We start from the raw sequence: 13,407 nt of genomic DNA on the forward strand, positions 1-13,407 counted from the left end.
AAACACTAACATTTAATTATCGCAAAGTAATGTGGAATTCCAACTGGGTACAAATTGCTTTGGGTTTTGGGATTTAGAAATTTTGTTTTTGGGATTTTCAGACAGTATGCTCTGCCCTTTCATTAATGCAGTCTGCCTGTATCTATGTGCACATGCATGTGGGCTCCGACATCCCTAAGTCAACACCTATGAGGGTCTGTTGAGGCCGAACGCGCCCAGGCAGAGAAAGCACAAAAAAGCCACAATTTCTCCATCAGCCTGAACTTGCAGGTTGTGTGGTCTGGTGTCTCCAAGATTGCAACCCACCCCCCACCCACTCTCTCTCTCTCTCTTTCTCCTCCACCTACTTTCCTACTTTCCAAACTTCCTCTATTCCCACTGGTCAATATCTCTAAATGGATGTCAATCATTTGGGCCAGCTGTTTGCTTAAAACAAAGCCTCCTCCAGACAAAACCGCAGCACAAGACAGTGACAGACGTGACCATGTGACCTGGAACAGTTCAGCTGCCATGAAGACAAACTACTGTGCTCACTTGAGACTAATCTGTGTGTTATTAAAAAAAAAAGAAAGATTAATCATTGAATTATAACACAAAGTTTCCGTAGGAAATTGAAGTTGTTAGTGCTGATATTTTCTCGAGTTCACTTTTCCTTCCTGACTTCACAGAATTTAAAATGATCCATTTTTAGGGGGAGGGTGCATGCTTTTCTCAGAACTGGTGCGTGAACTTCAGACCACCCGGCCCAGGGTCCCATCTGGTATATCGCAGCCCGAGCCATGCCAGAGGGTAGTAGGAATGCGAGTGTGTGCGGCGTTTTCTCTCTGGCCTGCTCTGGCTATGGCTGACTAGAGCTTAGAAGCTGAATAATTGAAAAAAACACGAATCAGTGTCAAATGTCGCTCTGGTTCAGGGAGTCTCAAAGCTGTTGTCCATCTTCCATGAAGTTTGTGTAAATAAAATCAAATCGTGCCCTCGGCACATTTGCTCCATGGTTACACTGTTCATTCAAACATCACAATAAAAATACTAGAGGAAAAAATATGAACTAAATTAGTCCCTGGTTGAAAGCACTAAATAYATTGTGATTAGTTCTAACAAGCAGCGGTACAGTAAAATGTTAGAAGGCTCTGGAAACAACGCAGTACTAGTCTTAAACTTAGTAAGTCATTACTTGTTGAGTAATGAGCTGTTTTGTGCGGTGGGAATGCCATGTAACAAATAGAAATGCTGCTATTAACAGTATTGGGGGGGAAGTCCATTATCTTCTATGACCTAACAGGATATGACCCAAAGTTATGTCATCTGCCGTCCTGTCTGGTCATTTACAACCCACACAGAGCATGTCGGACTACTCCCACACACCGAATGATCAATTTCCTGAGTATGTCATCTCTTAATACTTTGAAATAAAAGAAATGATGCAATAAACATATTGCTCCAGAGCAGGGTTTTTACATAAGGATCACAATAAAGGATCGAAATGAGGAAAGGTCACTGTTCAGCCATGAGCGTGAATGTWCGCAGTCTGGACAATCGGAGCTGAGTTTAAAAGCGGGAATACAAGGCAGGATAAGAGGTTTATGTGAGAACTCAAGACTCTGAGGGTCAGCAGCTCAGTTGTAGTCACTGTGTGACTGGCACAGATTGGGTGTGCAGCAGTGTCCACATGACTCTCCTGATCTGGCCCACACCGTGGCACAGAGTAGGCCAGTACCAGCACACCAACACGCCAGATACGTTCAGGCACACTGTACTCCATACTGACAGGACGAAAACTGTAGATCTTAACTTAATGCAAATCAAAAAAATGCAAACATTTACAAAGTCTAAAAAAAATTTAACATAATGATTTCACCTTGTTAAATTTAGCCAAAAGTGTTTTTTTCCTAACAACAAATATGTGTTGCATTTTAGAGTGACTCGTTATTTTTTTATTTTTTTATTTTTTTGCAATAAGTTAGTTTATTTAGTGGAAAATGTTTAGGATAGTTGCTCATATTGTAAGGTGATACCAGGGAGGTCATGGCAATGTCAAAAATCCTGAATGATTATGAAAAATAAATTGCATCTTAAACGTGACTCAAGCTTGTTAAACATTAATGTTCATGTCAGTTCAACAAGGAAAAGACTGAACACGTTTGGCCTGTTGAAATCGCTTGCAATGAGAAAACAGTTGTCAGCATGGTTCACAAAGTCACAGATCTTGGACCACAAGACATCCCAACCCACAAGACTGTTGGAAGATTGTCTTTGGGGCCAGAAAAAAACCAAATTAACATGTTTTATCCATAAGGCACGGCACTTTGGTTGGTTTCCATCAAGCAAAGCCAATCAGAAGAAAGGTCTCCTGCAAATAAGCACGGTGGAGGAGGGCTTATGATCTGGGCTTGTTTCTTCAGCAAGAAAGCTTTGGCACCTTGCATTCACTGACACACAACCGTGGCTGAAATTGAATAACGCAACAGAACACGAGTCCCAAACACAGCAGTCGAACAAAACAAATGAGAAACTGACAATAATGTGATGGCCTAGTTTAGCACCGCAGTCTGATTAAGTTAATATTTAATGAGCTAAGGCAATAACAAGTAAAAAAAATCTTTTCTAATAATTTTTAGCAGACTTGTATTTAACAACTGGAGAAAGATTAGCAACTCTATGACTGCACCTAATTTTAATATCTGCAGATAACTGTGAGCATCAAAGCCTTACAGGTGAAGGTTTTAGTTGATAGATTATCCTGAGGAATATTGCATGCCAGGGTTTTTTTTAATCTATTTGTTTTACTAGAAAGAGTAACAAACATGCTTGTGGTCAGGGATGGCAAACTGTGGCCACACCAATTAACATCATGTCATCATAGGTTGACCACTAAAAGTGTGTTCAGTCTGTATTATTCTTCCCTTAAGACAATTTGCTCACATGTCCACTTGTTGAGGTCATTATGACCAGTAGGAGCTCCCTTTCCATCTTTCCAGTATTTGCCAAAAAGAAAAGTGCCCATCTGACTGTTGTAACTGAGCTGGAAGTGCCATCTTTTCCTAATCAAATATGTCTTTTAGCTGTGGTCTCTTCTTGCCTGCTGATGGCACCAGAGCCGCAGGATGTAAGCGCGCCAAACACAATTTAAAACCCTCGCCAAACCATGTAATCTTCAAAAATATCCTGTACAACCATGTTATTATACGGTGTAAGCCCTGTAACAACTCACTGCAGAGACCACTAAAACCTTCATAATATGAGGTGTGCAGCAACTGTTGCAGTTTTCTGATTCAAGCAGTAAAATGTGTCTATCAGACGGTATAAATTAAATATGATTGTTTCTGTTTTACTGCACATTAGCTCCCTTTTTTTCCACATACCTGGTTGGTTCCACACATAAAATTTAGATTTCTTCTCTAATTTTCATGCAACCATTCAAAAATAAGGTGCTGACTGGAATCATCCTGCAGGCTGACATGTTGCGTCATTATATCGCATCTTTGGTATAGCAAGTCATTCAGCATTCTTGATGTGAAGAACTCAAAGGAATGATGACTCGGCTTAAATTAAACAGAAATAATAGAAAAAAAAGGCTTTGTTTTCTTTTGCCAAATAGAGAAGATGAGTTATCTGAGCCAGCAGGTTTTGCATGATCTCACTTTCACTGTCACAGCACAAGCGCTGAGAGAATCCTATCTTCTTGGCTCAGGCTAATGTGATACCCTTTAGAGGTGTGGCTAGCCACAGGATATCCTATGAAGTTGGGAAATCCCTCTATCAATGGCGCTCCCCGCCCTGCTTCACGTCAGGGGCTAATCAGCCCTTGAGGCTCGGTAATGAGACGCCTGCCTCAACTGTCTGCCAGCCAACGCCAGCCTGAGCCCACACTTTTACCCTGCTCCTTCTAATGAGAGGTAATCACCCAAAGGCTCCCCACAAACCACTGCGGAGATGCCAGCACGCACATAAGGCAGGCAAGCCAAAAGACAGGAGGGAACCAAAGGAAATGGTTATATGGATCCACTTTTAAAAAAATGATTGTAACTTTTTTTTGTGCTTCTGCTGAAGAAGTGAGTGTTATGTTTGATACAAACCAGGAGCCAAATCTCAACTATGCAGAAAAAAAAAGCCTCAATGTGCACTTATCATATTTGGTATCCTGTTTTTTAAGGTTCTGCCTCAACTAATGAAGTGCTGAAAACAATATTATCTTTGTTTTAACAACAAAGTGGTAAAATATATATATGGTAGCAATTAAACCCTAACCACTATATTTGCATATTCCAGATTTTGGGGTGTCTCTGTAATTCCGTGTCGCATGACTGTGGGCAGCCTTCCTGTATGTGTCGCACATAAACTAAATAAAAAACAAACCCTGGACCCAGTTTGAACGCCCGCTTTTGGTAGACTTTACAAGACCGCAGAATTACATGCCTTACACAAACACTCCGACTGAAACCAACATAGAGTTATACCCCCCGACACACGAGAGGCGTACAACCGTCCTATCAAAGCGCAGAAACGTTTAGATCCAAAGTCTGCGCCGATCATTTTCAGTATCATCTGAACTGATAACGGAGCAGCCGATCCACCTGCCGCAGCAGGCGGAGCGAGCAGAAATAAGTGTTCGGATTCTTGTGGCAAAGGGTGACAATTTATGTGGGTGCTCAAATACGCCAGGAATCCCACCCCACCCTCGGGTGAGCTGACTATGGGCAGGAGAGATTGTGTTTATGTTATACTTACGCTCCACCGCACTCTGGAAATTGGGTATGCAACATTGACTATTTTCAGTAAATCAGTACCCAGGAGGCCCTTGGAAGCCTCGTGGATTTAACCTGGAGCATCACCGGCGTTGGGTTTCTGAGAAGCATGGCCTCGAGGCAGTCACGTTTTGTATCTGCGTCACCTGTGTGGGCTCTTTCGATATGTTTCATGTTCTTCAGCCGCAGGACTAAATCCTTCACTGACACTCGTCTATTATTCCCCTTTCACTAGGCTGCAGGGATAGTGCAGCTGGAGGATTGTAATACCACATGTCTCCTCACACACCCGGGCCACAGATAAAGAGCAGACTGACAGAGAGAAGTGAAAACAAGTGCTGACTGAATCAGTAAACACACATTATGGTTATTAAGGCTGGTGCGAGTGCCAGTTTGGCACATCAGCTTTAACGCATACCACTTGCCAAGGGTGACTCTGCAACAGGAAGGGAGAAACAAATACAAAGTTTCTGCTGAACCTAACTCAAAATCATGAGAGGCAACATTTGTGAGAACAAACTAGTACAGTAATAAAAATAATTTTAAAAAACATAATGTTTTCAAAAGCATAACCTGTGGACCCTTACAGTTGTCACATACAAAACAGACCCTTAGTGGGATGTTTCTTCACAGTCTGTCCCAGATCGCTTAAAACTCCTGGATCYGGCATAACACCCATACCTACCATAAATCTGACTCTGCTGGAAGAGCCTCAGGTGTCATCTCCCTGCAACCATTTGTCTGAGTTTTGCAGTGTTCACAGATGAAGCACACAAAGCATCACCTATCAACAGAAATTGTTTTTTAATAAAGAAATAAAAGATCTGTTTTGATGATTTTTTTTGTTCTCTCTTTTTTTTTTTTTTTTGTATGAGAAGCCTGAAAGAGCAGGTGAATCTTGCAGAGACCAAACTCCTTCACCTACAGGTGAAACATTACATGGAGATCCCCCTTGAATGACCTTTTCTAAGACTGTTCGTGTTGAGGAGCCAAAACAGTCTAACTGCAGCATTAGCAAGGCACTATGAGGTGGAGGTCGTGTGGGCTCAAATCCAAGGCATTCCCTTACTTCAAAACACAACCGCAGCACTGCTCCGTCAAAATTAAACATTTCATACTTGGACACGACATGATGTATTGAAGTTCAAATTATCAGATTAATTTCCTTGTAAGTATTTTAAAACGTGATGGGGGCGGCAGCAGAAGGAAACAAAAACCTGCTGTGCAATGTTTATGCTGGACGGGGGAATTTTCTGTGCAAGCAGAGCAGACGTTTTCGGCCACCGGTTCAGTCAGTCAGATTGCTTTATTGTTACCAGCTGTTGGGGTCTGAGGCATTCACACTCACCTTTCGCTCCATGCGGCTGCTCTCAGAGTCGGCTGAGGATATGATTTTACAAGTGGTTCGGCAAAATAATCACTCTCGCCTCGACCTGCCATTCAAATTACTCTCTGGGTAACTTCGCAAGCGGGTTGCTGGCTCACGTTTTGGGGGTCTGTGTAGGTGATGAGATGAAGAATCTCTRAGACTCCAGCTCAGTTGCCTCCAGTGTTTTTTTCAATTCCCAGCACCTTCTGTAACAACCTGCTGCAGAAACCAGCTGTAAGGCCTAAATGACACCTCCCTGACCTGCTTATGCTAAATCAATCAAAATGAATCAGGTCTGAGCAGTGAAAGCCCTTGTAGTAAAAGTGAAAAGTTGTTACCTGCTTTGTGATTCAAGGACCAATCAAATCAATGAAAGCAGTGTCATAGAGGAGTGCCTACACTGTGTGTATGTGCGTGTGTGTTGGTCCTTACCCAAAGTAAGCTGTGGTGGGTCCGGGCAGGCTTAGAAGATACACTATAATTGTGAACGATAACCATCCCAGGAGTAGGTGTCCATCCAGCATTTTGCTGCGGCTCCAGGGCAGATCATTTCGTTTCTCCTGAGTAGCGGTGTAAAATCCCTTGTTGTGCGTTCAACACTTCTTATACAGAGAGGAGCTGAGCTGCGCTCCTCCCCTGCACAAGAGAGAGAGAGGAGAGGAGAGAGAGAGAGAGAGACTCATGGCAATACATACCGCACTGATTCACAATTCCCTCTCAGGTTTCACACAGATTATTCATCTCAGCATGTCTTCATTTATGATTGGCATGGCAGCTACTCTGGGCATTTTTTAAAGCTCCTTCCAGTCATTGTTTGTAGACTGAGGTCAGTCTGAGCTGAACTGGACTGGATGATAAAATACTTTTTTTTTTCACACAGTGACAGTTTATTTCCAGAGGGATAAACCCTGAACTGGTGTGAGGTAGCACAGGCAGTAAAATTCAGCATCTGGGAAGCATAGAAGTGAAATATGGTTCCGCATATTGTTTGGGATTTTACACTGTATAGTATCTCAGATAAGAAAGATGGTTTGTCTACTTTTTTTCTGTAGGTTAAAACTTTCTTTGCCTTTAAACCATTTACTTTATTTGCGTTTTTTAATTGAGTCACAAATGGACATCAGAAACATTAGAAATATGTCACTTTCTGGGATTCCTCAGATTTTACTAAAAACGTATTTAAACATTTAAAACATGAACATATTTCGCAAGATCTTATCCTCACTCAGAACATTGATTTTTTTAAGTTTTAGGGTTTACATCAGTGGTTTTCAAACTTTTTAGCACCCAGCCCACAAAATAACAGTTGCAGAAACTTGTGACCCCTGATATTACTAGTTTATGTATGCAAACTTTGCTAAACCTGGGCGTAATAAGAATAATATGAACAAACATCATCTATGCTGAAAGTTATATAAATATAATAAGAAGTTAATACGTTTTTTTGAAATAATTATGGTGGAAAAATTCCAAAAGCGATTTATTTGCAATTAAATTGATGTCTTGAAATCATTTGAGGACCCTCAAKTGATGTTTCATGACTGACAGAGGGGTCCCGACACCAACTTTGAGAGCCACTGGTTTACATGATTTATATGGGGATTAATAGATGTAGTAAAGCATATATACATGTTTGGTTAAACACTATWCAGTATATGTTGTGTATGTTGTGATTGTAAGTGCAAAAATAAAGTTGTTAAATGCAATACATTTGTTCTTATTGTGTAATTCATTCTATGCTTTGATCAGGTTTTTTGTATATATAATAACTGCTTTATGCCAAAGATGAATTTCCATTTTATGTCAAATAAATGAAAAATAAAGTATGCTGTTCTAGATTCTTTGAATTCATAACAGTTTTGTCCAAAACCAGCCGTTCATACACACTCAAATCTGTCAGTGGGAGTATTATTCATATCCGTGGAGACTGACCTCCAGAATGTAGCCACCTAATGCAGATTAACTCCAAATAAAGCATGATTCTGACATTTACCTAATTCTTTTTGGTGCATTAGAATAAAACATTCATTTGATTGTTGTCCTTGCGTTGGCAGGAAACAGCTCCATTTTTCTGTGTGCAACGTGGAAGCTGGAAGCATACCCCCATTTCAAATATCTTGCCTCTGCTACAATGTAGGCTTTGTTGAATATAAAAGACTTAATGCATTGTTTAAAAGTATGCACATTRATAAACTGGCAGATAATCTGCAAACTCTAAAATAAAGTTAGGAATGCTTGCAAAATGTTTGTTATAGAACAAAACTGACCTGTGAGCAAAATGCTCAACACTGGCATAATGCACCTGTTTAGGTTGTTTGTGTCAATATCTTGCTCAGAAAAACTGACACATGGTCAATAATTCAAATGGTTTTGTATTATAAATTGTTTGTTTCAACCTTTAAAATTACAGAATATGTCATCAAAAAGCCATCTGGTTTTAGCTGAAGAGTTCTTATCACAGCTGAAATACAATAGATTACAAACTATAGAAGGGATTATATTTGTTAGACATTTTACCTTGACGGCATTTATAGTTTTTAAGGCTACTCGGAGTGTTTTTCAGAACAATAAAAATTCCCTTTTTTTAGGTTTTACGTGTTTGTCTTGCTAAAAAACTGACTTTTGGGCAGGTATCATAATACAAAACTGACAGTGTCTTCAGAGTATCTATCTCCAGATAAATTGTCTCCTGTGTTTTTGTAACAAGCTGAACTAAGAGCTACTATCCTAAACCTGCAATAGCTGCTTGCCCTCACCATCAGATTTTAATTTGAGCAGTTCTTCTGTCAAACAGGTCACAAACTTCAAAGTCAAACTCCACATTTTTCTTGGCAAAAAAAAACTCATGTGTGGAAGTTTATGGATGAAGTAATCCCCTGATGACTTATTAAATATCTGTAAGCGTTTTGAGTTTTAAAGCTCTAAATATGGTGCACATTTTGTTCCACCTCCCTATAAACATATTAGGATCCACTCGTTCAGGATGTCAGAGTCCAATTATGTTTTATGTTCAGATAACTTTTTCTGTAAAACAAAAACAATGATTTGAAACACTTTACCTCTTTATTTCAAATGATTTGTGAACTACAGCATGAAATAGCATGCAAAAAATCACAAAGTCTTATACTCAGTGCATGGTTATACTTTGAATTAAAAAAAATCTACTTAAGTATACTTGGGTAGGGTGATGTAAAAAACACGTTTACCGGAAATTTTGCATCCATTCACTTAAATATGAATTGAAAAATATCAGTTTGCAGAAATGACTTACAAAACATGTCARTGGTGAAGGCAGTCACAAACTAGCTTTTGATAGCATTCAAGACTGCATTCAAGATGATGAACAAAGAGAAGTTCTTAAACTTTTCAACCATCTCATATTTATTTCCAAATGACTGAACTTCTTGTTTAAAATGTCAAATGTAAGTGAAAAAAGCCTTTTTAAACTGCTTTCTTCAAGATAATAAATGCAGTTTTTGTAGGAGATTAGTTAAATAGCCGCAGCTAAGCTTGTTATTCTCATAAATATACTTTTGCATGATTTTGCATGTTCGGTTCACGCTCAGTATCCATTTAAAAATCCACACAGGTGAGCACATGAAAGCCCAGGAATGCACTTTTTTCAGCGTTATAAGCTTGTCAATCATTCCTAAAGGGCAGTTATTCAAAAAGCCTACAGGCCCCCAGTAAGAGGCCTGCTTCTTAATAACACCTGGTGTTAAAGGAGATCAGCGGGAGGGTTTGTCAGTACATGACAAGAATGGACACTAATCCCAAGCAATACCCACTGGCCCTGCATGTCTCTTGAGTGGGATAATTGATTCCCACACCCTTCTTAAAAACACGCTCGCCCCCTCTTCTCAGACACAGCAACCAAGAAAACAGAGCTTGTTTCATTCTGGTGTCGAGGCAGCAAGGACAAAAGCAAGTATTTTTTTTTCTTTTTTCATTTGGAGCTCCTCATGAGAACTGAACTCAGGGCTGTCATAAGTGTTGTAGGTGGTAGCAGAAATTTGTTTGGTAATGGACACTAATCTCTTTAGGTTGTCAGGGGTTTCCCCTTCTTCGCTGCTACCTACCTTTCCCTTCTCATTCCTTTTCTGCCTCTCTGACCCCGTCTCAGAAGCTAGTCCAACTCAACTAAACGTGAAAGTTGTTAAGTAGTGTAGGAAAGTTGCTTTTGTTGCAGGTCAGAAAACAATGGAGCACCAAGTGGAAAATGAAATGTTGAAAAATTTCACTAATATTTTTCATTATTTAGCTCACTTTTTGAGTGTTAAAAGTTTTCCACTAACATTTTATTATTAGCTCACTGTTCTTACATTTAGCTAATTTTTACTAATTGTTGAATTTAAATGTTAAAAAATATATTTAAATATTAAATCCTGAATCTAAATGTAAAAATTAAACCTTAAATATTTAAGTTCAATGTTGAAGTTCACGTTCAGGTATTTTGGAATGGAACGCAGCCTTTGCTGTTGGTTCTCTGCTCATGTTATGATGTCATCATCCTGAGACGCTATAGCGCTCCAATGCAGCTAAAGCTTCCCWACAAGACTTCAAACCATCAGTTATCCGTGTCTGAGCTGCTCGTCAAACTGCTGGACCACAGGTACCACCCATATTGTTTTTATGAACACATTTTGAATTTGAGTGAGTTAAATAATTGGTAACGCTTTCTTTTACGGTACCCTTATTTCCATGTAATTACAAGGTAATAAAAATGGTAATTAAATGTAATTACTACATTTTTACTGTATAATTACGTGGTAATTAGGGTACAATTTTACTATGTAATTAATTGTCTGCAGTAATGTAGCACTTGCCTGGTAATGTATTACAATTCACTACGTAACACCTGAATAAGTAGTAGGTAATTTGGACAGTTTTAAATTTATATTTGATTGCAATTAACCACTAACCCTAAAATTTAGTTGCATTCTTTTAGTTATAAATATAGTGTAGTTACTATTGAATGGTAATTTGATTGTAGTTACCCAATAAAGGTAGTTTTACTAACAGTAGTTTTTCTTTTGTACCCTAATTACCACGTAATTACATGGTAATAAGGTAGGAATTACCTTTAATTACTTTTTATTACCTTGTAATTACATGGTAATAAGGGTACYGTAAAAGRAAGTGTTACTAAATATTTTAACATTTTATTTCACACTCACCCCATAAAAAACTTGCTTTACTTTAGGTTGCAGTAGCGCTTTTTGCTGAGGTTAATCCACGCACCAACAATTCAAACGAGATAGACCTGAGCTCAGGCCATGAGGTTTGAGGTACTTTCTTGGAAAGAAYAACCACCCAAAATGTACTCAAAACATTTCAGTGGTACAGTCGACTATATAGTTTGACAAGTTCAGTATACATGGAATATGTTCTCTGTCCGTTCGAATTAGACAAGTGTAGTCTGGATGGATGACACTAATTATTTCAAGACAGAGAACACTTTGAACAAAGTCACTGAACAGTGCAGATCGCACGCATGAAAGTGGTGTTTTACTCTATATGAAACATCATTAAGAGTAAAGAGCAAAGACTTTGTCTCCTTGTCTGTATTAGCCTAACACTGACCTTGTCTTCATATCACTTCCCTGGAGAGGAATGTAAAATCATATCCGTCCAAACCCAGTTACCACTAAACTCCTCATTCTCGCCACCTCCACTCCGACGCAGCGCGATATGAGCCTTTCCATGTACCAGACATAATTTGTGGCTTAGGTTTGGAGGCTAACGGTGCGTCTGTGCCGCTGTGCTGTTTCAGACGTCGACTGCACCAGCTACAACGGTTTTCTGGTTTAGAAATGTCTTCCTTACACTATTAGAAAGAAGACAGTGGTACTAAATGCAACCAAAATAGATGAAGTGTTGAAGGACAAGAAAAAAAGGTTAATCTTGGTCTTTAAATTGCAGATATTTTGACTTTGTACATTTTCTAGTAAAGTCTGATTGTATTTGAACATGTGGTAGCTTGCCARCATTGAAAAGCAGGTGGTGGGTGGTAAACGTGAACGTCTACTTTTCCAAAAGTGTTGTTTGGTTTGCTTTTATTTTTTTACTAAAATCACTGAGTGGTCGACTGTTATCCTCACTCAGGCTGACATGTCTTTTACTTTCTTACAAACTGTTACATTAATATCAAACTGCAGCCTACTTGGGTCTTTTTATTGCCAAAGCTGCGCGATACAATCCCTGCACGGTCTCCAGGCAACCTGCGAAACAYCAGGCCCCAAACGTGTTTGCAGAATTGCAGTTTTCTATTTACCCTTGAACAAACACAGCCATTCATCCGTTGATGTTCACCGCAGAAAGCCTTTACAATGACACAACGCAGTCYCAACAGCAGAAAATAGTGACATGTTAGCCGTCCGCGCCAGGAAACCTCAGGAACATGTATGGTGAATGGGTCTCGGTCTTGACCAGCAGGTGCTGTGGATGGAACGGTATGATCTGCTTTACTTAGCGTTAATGAAACAAGACAGAGTCCAGCTGCAGACAGCTCAGCCTCCCTTTCTGCTGATTGTAACCTGGGATAACCCAGACTAGAGTGTCACTTTTTATGGGAAAAAAACAGAGATGAAGACTTGATGAAGAATCAAGATTATTTTGTTTTATWTGTCTTAGCGACAAAAAAACCCATTAACCTCTGATTTAACTTTCAGGATTGCTTTTGTACTTAAACCTGCATTCTTTGCTCTAAATCTTCACTCTTTTTTTTTTTTGAGAACAAATTTTGTGACCAAAGATTCCTGTCATAGACTATTTGAGACTTCAGCTGAGGTCAAAATACATGGTAAAGGCCTCAAATACAGATGAACATATGGTCTTAGAAATCTGTTGTCTAAACCAAACATTTGTTTTTTTTAAACCTTGCAATTGACCCATCCATCCATCATAAGAGTTACATTATTAAGATCACCTCACAGATAACTTCAGATATGACCTCATTGTACTGTAGGAGGCTACTGAGACAAAGCCAAAAAAAGTACAATACATTAAGGCAAATGATACATAGAGAAAATAGCACAGCATCCTGACTGAAAACATTCACAGTAGTCATACTGTCAAGCTGAGTAAAAAGTGATGAAAGTCAAGAAATAAATTAAGTGACCTTAATAAACCATTCTGGAGAATCACTGATAATCTAAAATGAGTGTGTTTGACTGGCTGTACTTGAGAAAATGAGAAAAATTAAAAAATATATATAAATAAAATTCAAAAATTCATAGCTGATGATTTGTCTGATGCTTTTTTTTCTAAATAACATATTCCACATTAGTATTT

The 13,407-nt window shown here is 39.1% G+C and overlaps 1 protein-coding gene across 1 annotated transcript in view; it reads right to left on the reverse strand.

Moving 5' to 3' along the window:
- Positions 1-6,783, reverse strand: part of wnt9a (wingless-type MMTV integration site family, member 9A) — a gene marked incomplete at its 5' end in the record, with an annotated part of 19,515 nt that extends 12,732 nt beyond the window's left edge. The window contains 1 exon segment of the mRNA XM_014029584.1: positions 6,547-6,783. Coding sequence (XP_013885038.1) covers positions 6,547-6,638 — 92 coding nt within the window.
- Between the last annotated feature and the right edge of the window lie 6,624 nt (positions 6,784-13,407).

Source organism: Austrofundulus limnaeus, unplaced genomic scaffold (assembly GCF_001266775.1).
Source record: "Austrofundulus limnaeus strain Quisiro unplaced genomic scaffold, Austrofundulus_limnaeus-1.0 Scaffold6, whole genome shotgun sequence".
In the NCBI taxonomy this organism is placed as follows: domain Eukaryota; kingdom Metazoa; phylum Chordata; class Actinopteri; order Cyprinodontiformes; family Rivulidae; genus Austrofundulus; species Austrofundulus limnaeus.